This window comes from Podarcis raffonei, chromosome 13, assembly GCF_027172205.1.
Source record: "Podarcis raffonei isolate rPodRaf1 chromosome 13, rPodRaf1.pri, whole genome shotgun sequence".
NCBI classification, from domain to species: domain Eukaryota; kingdom Metazoa; phylum Chordata; class Lepidosauria; order Squamata; family Lacertidae; genus Podarcis; species Podarcis raffonei.
In genome coordinates, this window is record NC_070614.1 from 16255553 (window position 1) to 16273987 (window position 18435).

An 18435-nucleotide genomic window follows, 5' to 3' on the forward strand; every position below is an offset into this window, starting at 1 on the left:
GTTGCCCTTGAAGACCGCCTGGGCACAAACTGGGGTTCTTCTCCTGACCCACTGGGGCCAGCATGTGCGTCTTCCTCATCAGAAGACTCCCCCTCTGACTTGACACGTCTGTGAGCTTTCTCCATTATGCGCACAGGAGATGAGGGCTCACTCTTGGACACTCCCTTAACAACCTGTGGAGACGCCCTACTCTGTTCAGGGACCTGGTCTCCACCAGCAGGTTCAGGCTCTGGCTCTCTTTCCTCCTCAGCGTCAGACAGACAATCTGAGTGAACGTCAGAGCGCACTTTGCGCCTAGCCCAGCCATCCTGCTCAAAGAACTCAGCCTGTTTACTGACCAGAAGCTTGGTCTGATCACCTTCTGGGTATGCGAATCTCCACCCCTTGGTCGCGGGTTCATACCCACAGAAGATCATTTCCTGGTACCTTGGACCACCTTCTTGCTGCAACCACTTTGGTACAGGCACCATGGCCCTGCAACCAAAAGTGCGGAAGAAATGCACAAGCGGCTTCTGCCGATGAAGCAGGAAATACGGGGTGTCACCTACCACTGCATTGTAGCACCTGTTCATCGTGAAATTGGCCGTTTTTACCGCCTCCCCCCAAAAACTGTGAGGCAAACCAGAGTCATCCAGCAGAATTTCGGATGCTCGAACCAGAGCTTTACTCCTCAGCTCTGCCACGCCACTCTCCTGAGGAGAAGTCACCTTGTGACGTATCCCCCTCTGGCGAAAGAAACCCTTTAGAGCAGACCCAGTGACCTCAGAACCACGGTCAAACTGGAAACCTTGCACCTTGGTGGAGAACCTCAGTTTCACCTCTGCAACCCAATCCTTGATCAGTTGCGTTGCCTCATCCTTCGTTCTCAGCGTGAACGCCCATGAGTTCTGCGTAAAATCATCTGTCAGCACCATCAGCCACTTGGCCTTGCCCAGACTTGGCTGTGGCATACCTACAAGGTCTGCATGCATAAGCTCAAAAGGCTTTGTGGTGACCCTCTCCACCCTGGGATGGCTAAATCCCTTGTTTCTGGCTTTCCTGCAAGCCTTGCACTTCAAAGGTTTACCACATTCTTTTACCTTGCAACCTTTGGTGCACTCTGATAACAACTGGACGTCCTCACAGGACCCATGTGACATCCTCTTGTGCCACACGCAAGCACACGACACATGAGTGTGGTCAGTGGCTTTCCCCTCACCCTCGAGAGGTGATTCCAGAACAAAGAGGTTGTTCTGATTTCTTTCAACACGTACCAGTTGCTCTCCACCTCTGGAAATTGTACAAACATCATTTTCAAAACTCACAGAATATCCCTCCTGTAAAAGAGAAGGTACAGACAGCAAGCAATGCTTTATCTCAGGGAGAACATAAACCTTCAATTCAGCCTGTAAAAAAGAGACAAACAAGTTAGAAATATGGGTTACACGGCCCTGTGCACCTGTAGCAAATCTAACAGTTTTCTCAGTTGAAACAGCTTTGCAGTTCCACATTTGTCCATCAGGTGGCGCTGTTACCAAATGGGCATTCGCAGCTGAGTCAACAACCCAACGTAGGACCCTCCCCCCACTGGAGTTGTCCTTCTTTGTTGCCTTAGCAACTGACTTGACCTTGGAGCTCTCGCTGCAGGTGGTGTTGTCCAAAACTGCCATCGAAGCAGACAGTTGAAAAACGCTGTCCTCCCCTTCCGGCCGACCCTGGGACTTTCCACGCTGGCCTCTTCTCCCGGGCTGGTTCCCATGGGAAACGACCTTGGGCGCATCCTGCCTTGGCTCTTTCGCTCTCTGTGGGCAGTTGCGTCGCAGGTGTTCAGCCGAGGCACAAACAAAACATCGCCTAGTGCCTTTGGTCTTCTCTGCCCTCCCAACCTCTCCAGCAGCTCTCCTTGAGGCTTTTCTGCTGTTGGGAAAATGGCTTTTGGCTTCTGCTGTGGTTTCTCTGCAAACCCCTTTCAGCTCCTGCCAAACAGCCTGGGCACTCTCAAGACCCTTGGAATGGCCTCTCTGGCCTGCACCCCCAAACTTGGATGCACAGCCTCCAGAGGAACAGCTAGCCACTGCTTTCCTCTTCCCAGCTTCCAGCAGCTTTGCAGCATGCAGCTCATACGTAGGGGCATTCCGGCAGCCCTCCAACACAGTCCCAGCCCCCTCTGGGCCTTCTGGGCATTCCTCAGCCTCTGTGCAGCATCTGGCCCCCTCTGGGCCTCCAGCCCCCTCTGGGCTTCTTGAGCATGGTGCTTCCTCAGAGCAATTCTCAGCCCCCTCTGGCCTGGCTCCCACTCTCTCCAGTGCCTGCCTTCTCCCGGCCCAGGGCTTGCTCCCGTCCACCTTATCAAAAGGGATTGACGACTTCTGGCTGTCTGCCATCTCTCCCCGGGGGCCCAGCTTACTTACAGGTACCTCCCGGTCCGGCAGATCCTTCCCAGCGAGCTCCCTTCGGCTGGCTCCAGCTACTCCTTAGCTGGCCTTCTCATCGGCTGGCCTCCGGCTGCCGCCTCCTCACACGCACGAACGTTGCTTATCTTTATTGCTGGTCTCCCATAACCTATGCGGGGGGTCAAATTTGACCAGGGGGTCCGGCGCGCTTCCTCCGCGCAGCTCTGCTCTTCCCCCTTGGAACCTTTGACTCCAGCAGAGTAAACACAGCAGAAGCAGAAGCCGGAACGTTCTGTCGTGTGGTGGCAATAACTCAGAATGACACGCAGCTCTCCTTATCTTAAAGTCTTTATTGCTGTACAGATCAACACATCGTAAATCTTCCCGGTGAGACGCAGCTCATGTTGCTCCTTTCTCCATGGAGCCTAACACGCAGACTGAAAGCACACGGAGAAATCCACGCCCCTTCCGTGTTCTCTGCCCGCCCTCAGAATGTGAGGCGTCATCACTCAGAACTCTTAACCCTGTAAGTTCTGAGCCCCCTCAACAATATTGTGCACATAATTAATTCAATTTTGTTATTTAAAGCATTTCTACCTTGCTATTCCTCGAGAAGAGGCCAAGGTGGCCCGCAAAAAAATAAAAGCATTATCAAGGGGAAAGATCCAAAAACGTAAGATCTGTGACCCAGTTCCATTAAAACCATTTCCAGTATTGTTCATTGCTCAGGCCTTGCCTCTTACTGATCAACCTCAGCTACTGTCATGCATAGGTTTTGTTTTATGATTTGTATCACTCAGTCGCCCCCAAATACAGTGGTACTTCAGGTTACAAACTCCGCTAACCCAGAAATAGTGCTTCAGGTTAAGAACTTTGCTTCAGGATGAGAACAGAAATTGTGCTTCGGCGGCTCGGCAGCAGCAGGAGGCCCCATTAGCTAAAGTGGTGCTTCACGTTAAGAACAGTTTCAGGTTAAGTACGGACTTGTGGAACGAATAAAGTACTTAACCTGAGATACCACTGTACAGGGATGCAGCAGAAATTGGTTTTCTCAGAGGAAGCTGTTGGTCATCTCAGCCCGAGTAATTGCTCTGGGCTTGCTTCTTTCCGGTCCAGAAACATGTCCAGAAGAGTATTGTGCAGAAGAATGGAGTGGAGTCTTCTATGGCCGTGTCATTTTCACTTCTAAATTATAAAAAATAAACATTTTGGAGTTTAACCATGAAGTGACCTCCAGTTCAAAGCCTGGAATATATGTGTCTCAGCTATCAGAAGTTTAGAAAACACTGATAAAATTTTATTCTGCAGGATTGCTTCATAATTTAAACGGTGCTTTATTTCATCAGATGTGTTATCTGGTTTGTAGTATTGTAAGACCGAGATGGGGAACTGGTGGCCCTCCAGATCTTATGCCATTCAACTGCCATCATCCCTATTTGCCATGTTGACAGGAGCAGATGGAAGCTGGGATTCAGCAACATCTAAAGGGGCTTCAGGTTCCCCATCCTAAAGATCTAACAGTATCCTGGATGTTCACTGAGCTCCAGTGAGGTAAAGGCTGTGCAGAAAAGAGAGGATCCATTTCTGTCAAAGGAGCATGCAGCCTGCAATAGACAGACATGTACAGCAACTCGTTCAAAATGCAAACGGCATATGATTTTATATTCCTTCAGGTGTGGCAATTCAAAGCGATTCTATGTGGCAGGCATGTGTTTCACAAGGAGCTGCTGATCACTATTCTACCAAGAGTGGCAAATTTGAAACAGGTCTGTGAACTCCCATCTCATTGGACAGGAATGACCAGGTGGCATCTTTTCCCCCTTAGCTAATTTTGCAACATCCTGAAGGAGCTGGGTCTCCAGTATGAATGATAAGAGAAGAAAGAACTTAGTCCTCCAATAGCCATCTTGTTACTTCATCTTTACCCAATTTACACCAGAAATTTCCACTGCAGTCTTGATCTTGGAAGGTGGACGTCATCTGAGAGGGTGTTGGATCATGTATAAATAGGCTCTGAGCACAGCCCTAAATCCCGGTCCTGGGATATACCTAGGTGTTGACAAGGTCCCCAACTGTGTCTTGCTATTTTAAGTGGCTGCTAAGTTGCTTTCTAAACTGACCCCTCTGCATCTTAGCAATGAAGATCCAGGAAGATAACTCTGTTACGGCCAGCGAGGGCTCTTCGATGTTATCCAAGCCAATCTAGTTTTCTTCTGGGGTCATGTTAATTACCCCCCCCCCCCGGTGCTTGTCCTTCCAGCAGAAGCACCAAGAAATAGACAAGGACATCCCAGGGTAACTGTTGGACATAATGATTTTGCAAATACCAGCTCCAGATTTAGGGCAGTGTAGCTGGTTGTTCCCCTGCACACGGCTCCAACCCAAGGGGGCACAAAATAATAGTAACAGTAATACCTATATTTATATGAATACCTGCTGAGATCCATAAAAAAGCAACTGTACCAAAAGGAATTATTGTGAAAATAATATTTCGGGACGGCACCAAATTTTGTCCTCACTCCAGGCACAATATTACCAAAGTCCACCTCTGCAAATACCATCTCTTCTAATGATGTTTTTATTAACAGGGAATATTTCTAGTCTTGGAAGATGTTGGATTTCTCCAGAATGTGTGCATTGTATGCTAAGAGCTGGAAGTATCCCAAGGCAGCCTTGAAACTTTTTTTAAAAAAAATAATTAGCTGCCTAGATCTATATTCCCTCATCCAAATTCTGCCGGGTTCTGCTGCTGCTAGTCAAAGTAGTGACGGGCTATATACTAGCCTCATCAGTGCAAGCTACAATCATGTTCATAACTGGTGTTTTCTTTGATACCGTTTGCTAAACCCAACAGCAAAATCAAGAAGCGCCCCTTCCTATTTGTGTGGCTATCCTAAAAGTCCAGGAACCATTTAGTACAATAATCTTAAGCGGAGCTTGGGTGAATGAACAGTTCATCCCTGACAGAGGGATTTACGTATAAGCTAAACAAGCTATAGTGGGGCCCCCCCAAAAAATTAAAGGGGGGAAAATGGATGTACATTTCCAAACGTGGGTGGAGCTGTGGGTTAAACCACAGAGCCTAGGACTTGCCGATCAGAAGGTCCTTGGTTCGAATCCTCGCGACGGGGTGAGCTTCTGTTGCTCGGTCCCTGCTCCTGCCAACCTAACAGTTTGAAAGCACGTCAAAGTGCAAGTAGATAAGTAGTTACTGCTCCGGCGGGAAGGTAAAAAAAAAATGGCGTTTCCATGCGCTGCTCTGGTTTGCCAGAAGTGGCTTAGTCATGCTGGCCACATGACCTGGAAGCTGTACGCTGGCTCCCTCGGCCAGTAAAGTGCGATGAGCGCCGCAACCCCAGAGTCGGCCACAACTGGACCTAACAGTCAGGAGTCTCTTTACCTTTACATTTCCAAAATATAAGATAAAAAACAAAGTAAAACCTATATACAGCAGCAATGTTTTGTGTTGTGTAGGCTCCTATTTGTTATGTGCAAATAGCTTTAGATACCTAGTAGGTCCAGAAATTACCATATAGCATCTATTCAACACAAAAAACAGCGACAATTTGTTGTTGACAAAGGACAGCTGGCCATATAAAGGGCCCCGTTACCTTCAGTAGCTTAGGGCCTCATCAAACCTAAATCTGGCCTTGGGTGAACTAAGTAAGAGATCCCTGCATTGCAGGGAGCTGGGCTACCGGGTGACGCTGGTGTCCCTCAGAACTCTATGGTCCTATGAGAACGCGCGCAGGCGCAGCTGCCGCTCTTTGGGAGGGGACGGGCGGACCTTTCAACCATAGAGTTGCCCAGCGGGATAGCTGGGCACAGCAACCCCTCGTTGCCTCACTTCCTGTCTGTGTCTGTGTGTGAGAGACAGAAAGGTGACGGCTGTACCGGAAGCGCAAGGCCGCCTACAACTCTCGGGCTTCTCTCCCATTCTCTTCGCCTTGGCGTCCGGGGACGACGACGACGACTCGGCGCATCTCCTGCGAGGACTGCTTGCTGAGGGGGCCCGGCATCCTGAGCGGCGAGAGATACCGCGCAGCGCAGGCCTTTTCGCGTACGAGGCGCGCGCGTGCTGCACGGGCGCCTTTACCTGCCAACAGGTGTTTCGTTTCCCAGAGCGACCCCCGTCCGGCCCGCGCTCCCCTCCCCGGCCCCGGGATGGCCCTCAACAAATCAATGCACGCGAGGAACAGATACAAGGACAAGCCGCCGGATTTCGCTTACCTGGCGTCCAAGTACCCGGAATTTAAACAACACGTGCAGATAAATTTGTCCGGGAGGGTGAGGTAAGTTCTCATTAGCATATGTATGTATTCTGTATAATACGGTATAATATAGTATTATTATTATTATTATTATTATTATTATTATTATTATTTATTTATTTGAAATCAATTTTTTAAAAAGTTTCAGGAGAGTCTTTATGTATGTTACAGTTGCTGCCAGAATTCTAATCGCAAAAGGCTGGAAGGGAGAGGATATTTCCATCTAAATTAGAATGGCAAAACAAAATGAGAGAGTGCGCTGAACTGGCGAGATTATCAGCAAGGTTAAGGGACGTTACAGATGGAAAATTTATCAGAGAGTGGGATATATGCAGAGTATATATAAAAGAACATTGTCAAAAGATCAATCCGTTGGCAGGTCTTGATTGAGCTTCGGTGTGTAAGTAGGATAATTTTATAAAATAAAATTTATAGTAAGTCAAATAACATAAAGAAAGTAAAGTTTAAGCGCATATTTAAGGAACTTAATTTTGGAACGCAAGAGGAAGATCGGAGGTCTTGTCAAATTGAATCACAGATGGATGTACAAAGCAAGTACTAGTTAAAGAATGAATAATTGTTTATTGTTTATTTCGTATTTTGCCTGTAACATCCATTGCATATTTCTGCCATAAAGTTTTCAACCTATAAAGCATTTAAAAACTGGGCGGGGGGAGAAATGAAATCATTTTTATTTAATTTTACAAATATGAATTTATAACATTCCAAATGCGTATCCATATATAGAGATTACTCTGAATCTTGAGACTTTCCCCGCTCCATGGGTCCTATTGTCAACATTTACAACTGCATATTATGCCATACAAAAATAATAGTATTATTTATATAATATAGTAATATTATATTATAGAAATAATACTATAAATAATATCTATATAAATAATATTATAAATAATAATTTTATTCTTGTCAGTAGCCTAATATAATGTAACATAATTATAATTATATTAGGCTGCCAACAAGAATCGCACTTCATGCTGGTAGCAAAAAGGCAAGGTTTTTTGTGGGGTTTTTTGCCCTGCATCCAAAAACTTGAGCCACTTGGGGGTTGGAGGAGGAGGAATCACAGAATTGAAGAGTTGGAAGGGAGCCCCCCTCCCCCGGGGTCACTTAGTCCAACCTGCTGCAATGCAGGAATCTTTTTACCCTATGTGGCATCCAGAGCCATGTTACTGAGATTAAGTGTCTTATGCTCTACCGGCATAAACTGGAGTTTAGGATATGCGTTGTGTTCATTTGCAGGCACGGGCCTGGTTCAGCCTTGGAAATAAGCCCACAAATGCTACTATAGTCATACCTTGTGTTGTGCTCTGCTCTTCTTACGGACTTTCAGCTTACGAACATGGCAAACCCAGAAGTGTTTACTTCCAGGTTTGCCGCATGCACAGAAGCGATCTGTGCGCTTTGCGCATGTGCAGAAGTGCTTGATCATCGCACACATGCGTGGAAGAGGCGCTCTAGTTGCGGACTTTTTGGGGTGCGAATGGCACCCCAAAACAGATTAAGTCTGCAACTAGAGGTACCACTGTAGATCACTAAGAGACTAGTAGCTTGCAGTTTCCATTCCAGCCACAGAGGAGGGAAGCCCCTTACTTTGCAGAGAGGTTTGACCACAGCGCACCAAACCGAGCTCCTCCTCATTAGTGCCCCCAAGTGGATATCTTTATTCTCTTCCCACCTCCACTGAAACAGCTTTTTAACCTCTGGAAACTTACTGGCCCAGCCAGCTTTCTGTACTGAGTAGAGTGGTGAGATAATCAGGCTTGGGTTGAACAACAAGGCCTCAAAGCTTTTTCTTTCCTTTTAAATTCCCTGCTACTCTTATTTGCAAGAGTGAACATAGCCAAGTCTGGCATCTGTAGTGCATTCCACACTATGTTCCTTGATGCAAAACAGGAATTCTTCAGCTTACCTATATCTTGTGCCTTTCAGTGTGAACTTCAAGGATCCAGAAGCGGTGAGAGCCTTAACATGCACCCTGTTGAAAGAAGACTTTGGACTACAAATTGACATACCTTTGGAAAGGCTCATTCCGACTGTCCCCTTGAGGCTCAACTATATCCACTGGGTCGAAGATCTGATTGCTCAGCAGGACGCTGCTGCTAAAGATTCAGCTACATGGGGAATAGACATAGGTATGCTTCGTGTTGGTGACTTGCAGATCAGTCCTAAGTCCCACTACACATGTGGGCCACTTGTGTTGTCACAATATCGCCATAATTTAGCCTTTGTCCTGTGAGTTCCCAGCACAAAAGTTGAGAAGGAGCAGGGGAATGCTATTACAAAAAGCGCAGAGCAGAGCATCAGCCACACACCCCAGCATGTAATGGGAGAAGACTGTCTATGCTCCCATGATAACCAGCCCACTCACATCAGTGGGGAGACACCTCTATGATGTCCCCTTCCCCATACATAACCCACCAGGCAAAATGACACCACAGTGCCCTCCCATGTAATGAATTGGGGTTGTTGTTTATGTCCAGGAGTCCTGAGAGAGGATACATATAAGAGTTTTAAGAAGTCGGGTGTTTGCAAAGCTATTTGTGTGAACTTGTAAAGTTGACACAAAATGTCCTTTCTACATAGTTTTGATCACCAAAGATTTCCCGCATCAACTCTCATGCATGTGATATGAAGCCACATTTGCCTTTGTTACTTTCTCCCTTTCAGGGGTTTATGTACTTCTGTGGGTGTGCTCTGACTGGGTGTAGATTTAGTCTGAATCCATTGTGAAGGAGTAAGTGCTTTTTGACCATACAGTCCAGTGGATTATTTTTCATTCATGCCACTTCTGTAGCTGGTACAGAGTTCTTCTGAGGACAGCGTTGTGGTGAGGCAGAGGTGGTTAGAGCAGGCCTTATTTCGCCTGCTTGTGAAACATCAAGTGTTGCAAGGTATTTTGTGGAATAGGAAATACTCTTCTCAAACAGTGGCACTAAGTAGAAAGTAATTTAGCATGTTCTACCTAATAGTACTTGCTGACCAACTGGTAAAATCCATATATTGATAGATAGATAGATCCTTAGAAAATGCATTCTGGGTTGTTTATTTTGAATGCTCTGCGGTGTTTTAACTTTTGCACTTTTCTTGGGTGTGTTGCAGGAACAGGTGCCTCTTGTATTTACCCATTACTCGGTGCAACTTTGAATGGATGGTATTTCATTGCAACAGAAGTGGATGATGTGTGTTTCAGCTTTGCCAAGAAAAATGTGGAACAAAACAACTTATCCAACCTTATAAAAGGTATCATTATATCCCTCTTGTCCCAATCTTATGCTGCAAAGTAGTTTGCATACAGGCAAAATTATCCATGCATTGCATTATTTTGGGGCAGAAGCCGAGAGTTTTGTTTATACAGTGGTACCTTGGTTCTCAAACTTGATCCATTCCGGGAGTCCGTTCAGCTCCCGAAACTGTTCGAAAACCGAGGCATGGCTTCCAGTTGGCTGCAGGAGCTTCCTGCACTTAATCGGAAGCCTTGTCGGACGTTCGGCTTCCGAAAAATGTTCACAAACCAGAGCACTTCTGGGTTTGTGGCATTCAAGAGCCGATTTGTTCAACAACCAAGCCATTTGGGAACTAAGGTACCACTGTATTTAATGATTCCCCCACCTCAAATTTTTGTTGGAGACTAGTGCCAACAGAGAAGAAAACAATCCCCAAAATTCCTAACTGCCTTCCCAATCAACCCAACCTGTAAAGAGCAGAGAAAGAAAAAAGGGGGAGAGGTTAAAAGAGAATGGAATGGGGTGGCTGGCAGGAAGATGGCCAAGAGGAAGCACAGCAACAGCAGAGGTTAGGGGACCTAAACTCTGAGAGATCTGGTGTATTACTCCTCAAAGTGGATTGCTTGTTCAGCTTCTGCTACTGAAGTGGATCTCCAATCACCGTTGGAAAAGTGAGCAACTAATTTTTGAGGTCTAACAATAGTGACATAATAGCATTTGTATTGTGAATGTCCATGATGCGGCCAACATGTTGTGCTATGGTTATGATATTAAGCTTTCCACCTTTATAAAAGTGGGTTGCCTTTGTCTTTTTTGTCTGAAGTAGCATATCACGATTTCTAGAAGCTCAGTTGAAAGTAAGCAAATGTCTGGTTTTCCCTAACCCTCTGTGCTTCCTTTTCTTTCAGTGGTTAAAGTACCACAAAAGACACTCCTGCTGGATGCCTTAGAAGAAGAGTCTGGGGTCGTCTATGATTTCTGCATGTGCAACCCTCCTTTTTTTGCCAACCAGCTGGAAGCAAAGGTATGTTGATTGCTGATCCTCTGCCCTGGGCTTCTCCTGTTTGTGTTGACACATGCTCATTCTGGAAAGGCCCCTTCACAGTTGAAATGCTTGAAGTATAATTTGATGCTGTGCAGGAAGACATTTGGGAGAGGCGGAAGAACCTAAGCATCTGTAAAGTTTTTCATACAGTCAGTTTGCATGGCTACGGAAGCAATCTAAGAGGTAATGATGCCCACTTTCATTCTTTACCAGGGAGTAAATTCTCGTAATCCCAGAAGACCCCCTCCCAGCTCTGTCAACACTGGAGGGATCACTGAGATCATGGCTGAAGGAGGAGAGCTGGAATTTGTCAAGAGAATAATCCACGATAGCCTGCAGCTTAAAAAAAGATTACGGTAAGAATTTAAGTATAACATTTTTATTGTTTATATGCCACCCATCTGACTGGGTTGCCCCAGCCACTCTTGGCAGCTTCCAACAAAACATAAAAAACGCAATAAAATATCAAACATTCAAAACTTTCCTATACAGGGCTGCCTTCAGATAACTTCTAAAAGTCAAATAGTTGTTTATGGGAGGGCGGCACTGCTGAGAAGGCCCTCTGCCTGGTTCCCTGTAACTTTACTTCTCGCAGTGAGCAAACTGCCAGAAGACCCTCGGAGCTGGATCAAATAAATCAAATAAAAACTTGTTGTTTATAGCCAAAGGCCATCACAATCCAACATTAACAATAAAAAATAAATCATTTAAAATACGCACATAATAACGAGAATATCAGTATCTTCACCGTAGATTAAAAGCAAAAAAATCAATCCTCTCCAGTCTTCATAGGAAATAAAATAAAATCATCATCATCATAATGTTGATGATTTATACAACTGAAACCACTGATTAAAATGTATTTGTGATGTGGCACGAATTCCAGGGCTTGGAATAAAGTTGTTGGGCTTTGGTTTTGAGCAGCTGTTTTGCTCTAGTGGGAGGAAGAAAAGGTGCGCTCTTAACGTTATTTCCAAATCTTGGAGTGTGGTTCACCCATGACTGTAATAGAGTCTGCAGTTGTTCCTCAAAGCATTTTCCCTTTTCAAATTGGCAGTCATGAGACCTTTGAGTTTTGAAACTTGAACCCCCTAAGAGGCTAGTTTTGAGAGAGCTTAGTCTGATTTCTAAACTCTTTGGTTCTGAAATGTCTTTGATTACTGCAGGTGGTACAGTTGCATGCTGGGGAAGAAGTGCAGCCTGGCACCCCTGAAAGAGGAGCTTCGGGTCCATGGGGTAAGCATTTCTGTAAACACACAGCAGCTATCTGTATTACATCTGTTTGCAGCTGCACTTTCCATTTGTGTAAAATACTAAACGGTTTTTCCACTGGCAGGCTGCAGAACCTGGCACCCCTATCTATCTAACACACTACTTGAAAGGAGGTCCCACCGACTGCAGTGGCCCTTAGATCCTTAGACACCAACCTTAGTCAACACAGCAGAGTTCGAGAATTTAATGCACAATGGACAAAAGTAGCAGCATTCCTCATGCATTAAAACCTGTTTTTTTAGAGGTGTGTTCTCACCAACAACCAATATGGGGTACACCGCGAGACATGTATCTCCCTTCGGCTGCATGCAGGGCTCCTCAGCCCAGCCCAGTTGCGGCTGCCGGACGGGCTGTCCTTCGGAGCCCCTTTTGCAGAAGTTCTAGTACTTGGATTGAAAATGCAGCTGAAAATAGTGGTAGCCTTTTCAATGCTCCACCTGTCTGATAAACAGCAAAGATAGACCTCCCTGCAAGGAGAAAAAGAGTGTGCCAATCCTGTTGTGCCAGCTTTCTAACTACAGGGAGTTGTTTTCTGTGGGAGAGCACTCAACACTGCATCTGCAGTCTGAAGTAGCCCAGTCAGTCCTGTTTATGTTTGTATCCTGCTTTTTCTTCCACTGAACTCATTTTAATCACAGGAATCCAAGGTGTGCCACCATGTAGGAACTAGCCTGACCTAGACTTGCTTAGCTTCAACAAGGTGGCTGCATCTTACACCTAATTCTTCTTATAATGCTTTATTTGGCTTTTACCTCTAATCGGAAAATCCGCTGCTTGTGGTGGTGGTGTGTGGCTTTGGCAGTAGAGTGCGGTAGAGCTGTGAGCAGGCTCAAGCCTCTTCCTTTCCCCCGCGCAGAAACATCAGGCGGCGGGCTCAGGAGGGCGAGTTCCCACGCTCTGCTGGACCCCTAGGACCCCCACTCCTCTGTGGGTTTTTTTTTGGGGGGGTCTCCTAGCCCTGGCGGGACGCGGGTGGCGCTGTGGGTAAAACCTCAGTGCCTAGGACTTGCCGATCGTATGGTCAGCGGTTCGAATCCCCGCGGCTGGGTGAGCTCCCGTCTTTCGGTCCCAGCTCCTGCCCACCTAGCAGTTCGAAAGCACCCCTAAGTGCAAGTAGATAAATAGGTACCGCTTTATAGCGGGAAGGTAAACGGCGTTTCCGTGTGCTGTGCTGGTGCTGGCTCGCCAGAGCAGCTTCGTCACGCTGGCCACGTGACCCGGAAGTGTCTTCGGACAGCGCTGGCCCCCAGCCTCTTAAGTGAGATGAGCGCACAACCCTAGAGTCAGACACGACTGGCCCGTACGGGCAGGGGTACCTTTACCTTTACCTAGCCCTGGCGCTTGCCCCCAAGTCTCTATCCACCAGAACCGTGTCGTCCTTTAAGCAGACAACATGGAGTGCACCGCCATTACCTCTGCAGCGAACCGGAAGTCTGCCTTCAGAGCATTTCCTGGCCTCCAGATTACTCTGCCCCCTTCCTTGTTCCTGCTCCATTCTACTGCACTATAGACCCAGCCTCATTTAGCTCCCTGTGAACTGGACAAGAAGTTATTTGTCTATGCTGCCCATGATCAGAGACTTTGGAGGAAAGGGTTAGACACCTATCTGTGTGTGTATGTGAAATGCTGTAATTTTGAGCTAAAAGAGTAAAATGCCAGCATGGGATGTTTTGGGGTCCCAGCTCAAAATACAGTAGTACCTTGGGTTACATACGCTTCAGGTTACATATGCTTCAGGTTACAGACTCCGCTAACCAAGAAATAGTGCTTCAGGTTAAGAACTTTGCTTCAGGATGAGAACAGAAATCGTGCTCGGGCGGTGCAGCGGCAGCAGGAAGCCCCATTAGCTAAAGTGGTGCTTCAGGTTAAGAATAGTTTCAGGTTAATAACGGACCTCCAGAACGAATTAAGTACTTTTCCCGAGGTACCACTGTAGGTCTGAAGTTGTAATGAGTTACTGAAGGAAATAACTCCCCAAACGTAAGACTGGCTTGCTATTTTTCTTTGTGTGCAGGTTCCTAAAGTCACCCACACCGAATTCTGTCAAGGTCGTACCATGAGGTGGGCGCTGGCTTGGAGCTTCTATGAAAACGTCAAAGTGCCAGTAAGTGCCCTTGTGTCTTTCCCGCAATTTGTTATCTTGTGTTGTCGCTTAGGACTCTCCCTTAATGCATCGCAAGCTCCTGAGTTTCCAAAGCAATTTACATAGGCCTGGTGGGATGGGGTGAAGAAGACCTCTGTTTGATAAACACACATTCAGATCTCTGATTAGTTGCACAAAATTACTTGAGTGATTACTCGAGTAATCAAATTTCTGTTCCCCCCCCCCTTTTGCTTCTTCCTTAGTTTCTTAACAGCATACGTCAACTATGTCAGTGAATGTACAGACTGTAACTATCAGATTCAGATGTACGAAATTCTCTTGGACCATAGTACATAACTGGCAGAAATTGAATTACGTGCTTTGTTCAATATGAGTTTAATTTTTTCCCCAATTGCTGCTGAACAGTTCATTTTTTTCCTCCCTCAGTCCATATGTAATGTATTTATTTTGCAATATTTGTGTTTTTGTGTTACACGTTCTCCCATTTCCCCTGTTTGGGGATTTTCTTTCTTTCCAATACTAATCATTCTAGCTGCTGTTGCTGTACGATGTAGTTCTTGGTTTGGGTCCTATGAAAGCTTAACTTACAGAAGTTCATAGAAGGAATATTTCCTATTACCTCTTCTCTCTATAGCCACCTGTGCCCCCCAAGATGTTATTCGGGGGGGGCGCTCCTGGACATCATGTGATGTAGCGCAGAGTGTTATTGAGGTGTGGGGATGGGAAATTTTCCTTCCGTGAACCCCCTTAAGTCACCACATCTTGATAGTAATTATTTAAAGGTAAAGGACCCCTGACAGTTAAGTCCAGTCGCGAATGACTCTGGGGTTGCGGCGCTCATCTCGCTTTACTATCCAAGGGAGCCGACATTTGTCCGCAGACAGTTTTTCCGGGTCATGTGGCCAGCATGAGTAAGCCGCTTTCTGGCGAACCAGAGCAGTGCACGGAAACGCCGTTTACCTTCCCACTGGAGCGGTACCTATTTATATACTTGCATTTCGACGTGCTTTCGAACTGCTAGGTTGGCAGGAGCTGGGACCAAGCAACGGGGGCCCACCCCATCGCGGGGATTCAAACCGCTGACCTTCTGGTTGGCAAGCCCTAGGCTCAGTGGGGACCACAGCACCACCCGCGTCCCTAACTATTTACACATTTTCTATTCATGTTCTGAATACTGCGTTACTATTCTTTAGGTTTTTAATTATACCATTTCCTCTTTCCCCCTCAGTCGCCTCCTTCTAAGAAACGAAAGCTAGAGAAGCCTCGGAAACCAATCACATTCCTAGTCTTGGCATCTACAGCTAAAGAGTTAGCTACTAAAGCTTCCTCAGTGGGGATTGATGCTGTTGAAGGGATGGCAGTAGTTGCAGCATGGATTAGAAAAATCCTCACCGACCTGAAGGTAATAGTAACTGCAACAATTCTCCCTTTGCCTTCCTCTTTTAAATGTGATGTCATTTCAGGAAGCGGCAAATTTACACCAACGAATCACACTAAAACTCTCTGCGCGTTTGCTTCAATAGGTGCAGCACAAATGCATTCCCTGCGGGAAAGACGAGATCAGTTTGTTCCTAACGGCAGTAGAAAACTCCTGGATTCACTTGCGGAGAAAGAAGAGGGATCGTGTCAGGCAGCTGCGCGAACTTCCTCGAGCCTCTGTAGATTTCCTCCAAGCCACAACAGAAGGAAAGAACCTGAACGATGCAAGTAACATCACAGAAGGCGACCAAGGTGGGCCTGCTGGAGGAGACAAGGAAGGACTTGCTGAAGATGACAGAGGTGGCCCTGGGGAAGACAACGGAGGTAGGTGCACAGAAGATGGAAAAGACAGATCCACAGAAAATGCATTGGCGGGACTTGGTTGCAGCCTTGGGTCACGAGAGGATGGCAGACTGAATAGAGCACCTGATACTGAAGAAGAAAACCTCGAGGGACATACCAAAGAAAACAGCCAAGCAGAGGAACCGGCTGTTGTTTTAGCAAGCTTAGAAGTTTCCAGTGATGGAAAAGAGGAGAGGTCCAAGGACTTTGGCACTGGTTGCCTAGGTATTGAAATTGGAGAGGGTGCCAACATCTCTAGTGAATGGTTCCTTTTCAAGTGTATGTTAGTTGTGAAGAAAGAAGGGGACGATTCTTTAGTAGAAATGCACTGGATTGAGGGGCAAAACAGAGACTTAATGAACCAGCTGTGTACCTATTTAAAGAACCAAATTTTTCGGTTGGCCACAACATGAGGATATATGTGAATGAGGAAGATTATGTTAGCCTTATTTTTGTAATCATGGCTTTTGTGTTAGCATATATTTAAGGACATCTTTGCTATGAAAAGTGGCCATTTTTAAATCACTTGTGAAGTTTGAAGTTCTGGAAATTCATAAAGGCCTTGAAAATAATTTGTGGATAGCATCCAGACTAAACTAGGTGCACTTAGTTCTCGTTGAAACCAATGTGAAAATTCAGTCATGACTTTAAGTTGCACAGACTTCAGTGGGAACTAAGTGCAAACTAGCATAATCCTGGACCCTACGCATTTTGTGTAACAAATTTTTAGCTGTTGAGATAACATATTAGAAAGCAGCACTGTGTCTGCCTTAAAAAGGTAACGTTGTTGTGGATTCTTCATTGGCTTTTCCATGTGCTTAGTGGAAATTTTCCACAGTTGTATCTGTCCCCTGTTTCCCTTGACAAGTGATATTATTGGCAACCATGAGTCAGCAGCTGTGTTCACAAGTCACAGTAAAGTGGGATGATGAACAATTTAACCTGAATGCCAACATTACTCCTGCTTTGTTCCTCTACTGATAATAAGCAGCAAACTATGATCCTTGGCTAACCATTACATTTGAAATCAAAACTCTGGTTTGTTTCACTCAAACCCCCGTTTGGTAAGCCAAGAACCAGAACGGCAAAGGGTATTCAGGTACAAGTTACAAAGAATTATGGGATGGATTGAAAATATATAAAGATACTTTAGAGACTTGGCAAGCATGTGTGACATACTAGAGCCAGGTGAAACATCCTAAACACTTCAAGTTGGGAAGAATTTGAGTGCCGTAAAATGGATATTGTAAAGAGAGCAAAACTGACTGTGTTAAGCTACATGATGATGTGATATATTGATTTTTTTATATTAAAAAAAAATCACATAATAAAATATTTTTTAAAAGCTGCTGTTCTTTTTTCAGGTGAACGAATTGTGCAATGCTGCACCTCTTTCTTCAAGCTCCCTACTGCCATCTGGTGTACAATTCATGCAGTTCTAGTCATCCCTCTAGTTGCTCTGTGCTTGCTGTTTGATTTTATATATATATAGCAGTTGTTTCTTCTCTCTAACCTTGTGAGCAGTGGGCCTAAGCTGGATTCTTCTGCAAAATGTGTTGTAAGGAACTTTACTGCAAGAACACACCATTGGGATGGAGGCTTTCTCTTAAGTAAGGGAGGAAAACATCTCCCTCTGGGGATTTAAACTTGCCTGGGGATTTAAACCAGGACTTAAAGCGAAAATCATGATTCTAGAACAAGAATGGGAAGCCAGTAACTCCCACCAGCTCCAGCCAATATGGCCAGGGATGATAAAGAACAATACAAGTTCTCTGCTGCAGTACAGGAAGCTGAGCAAAGGAAATGTCTGCAGAGGGACTGGGAAGGAAAGTGGTCAAGGTCATCTTTTCTTGGTGGCACTGGCCTACAAGCACCCAGTAGACAGAATTGATACCAACATTCCCACCATCTTTTACTGTCCAGAGAATGGGGCCAAAGGCCGATCTTGTACCGTTCTCTGGGCTCAGGCTAGCCAGCAGCAAAGAAACAAGCTTGAGTGATCAAGTGCTTGCTTGCTTTGTCAGACATCTGTATTCTCAGAACAGTTGGGTTTGACTTGGGATAAAGAGGAGAACACAGAATCATAGAGTTGGAAGGGACCCTAAGGGTCATCTAGTCTAACCCCCTGGAATGCAGGAATCTCAACTAAAGCATCCATGGCAGATGGCCAACCAACCTCTGCTTAGAAACCTACCAAGTGTCGTGAACTGGCAGGATGACAGAGAGGAGGAAGAGGATCCCGTCAAGGAGTGTAGCCAGCACTGGGACAAGCAGGGGATGGGGAAGGAAGTACAGGGTGACA

General features: G+C 45.8%; 1 protein-coding gene across 1 annotated transcript; it reads left to right on the forward strand.

The window, feature by feature from the left end:
* Positions 1-6300: 6300 nt before the first annotated feature.
* On the forward strand, positions 6301-17478 carry METTL16 (methyltransferase 16, N6-methyladenosine). The gene is made up of 9 exons (XM_053361684.1): positions 6301-6664; positions 8597-8799; positions 9767-9907; positions 10800-10915; positions 11150-11292; positions 12103-12172; positions 14223-14312; positions 15541-15714; positions 15836-17478. Exons 1-9 carry the CDS (start codon positions 6537-6539, stop codon positions 16544-16546), a joined length of 1776 nt encoding a protein of 591 aa, XP_053217659.1. The 5' UTR covers positions 6301-6536; the 3' UTR covers positions 16547-17478.
* The last annotated feature ends 957 nt before the right edge of the window (positions 17479-18435 follow it).

Coding starts and splice junctions, on each gene's coding strand:
- METTL16 (XM_053361684.1), top strand. CDS start 6,537: ATGGCCCTCAACAAATCAATGCACGCGAGGAACAGATACAAGGACAAG. Junction 10,916..11,149: donor CCAACCAGCTGGAAGCAAAG/GTATGTTGATTG, acceptor ATTCTTTACCAG/GGAGTAAATTCTCGTAATCC. Junction 12,173..14,222: donor AGGAGCTTCGGGTCCATGGG/GTAAGCATTTCT, acceptor CTTTGTGTGCAG/GTTCCTAAAGTCACCCACAC.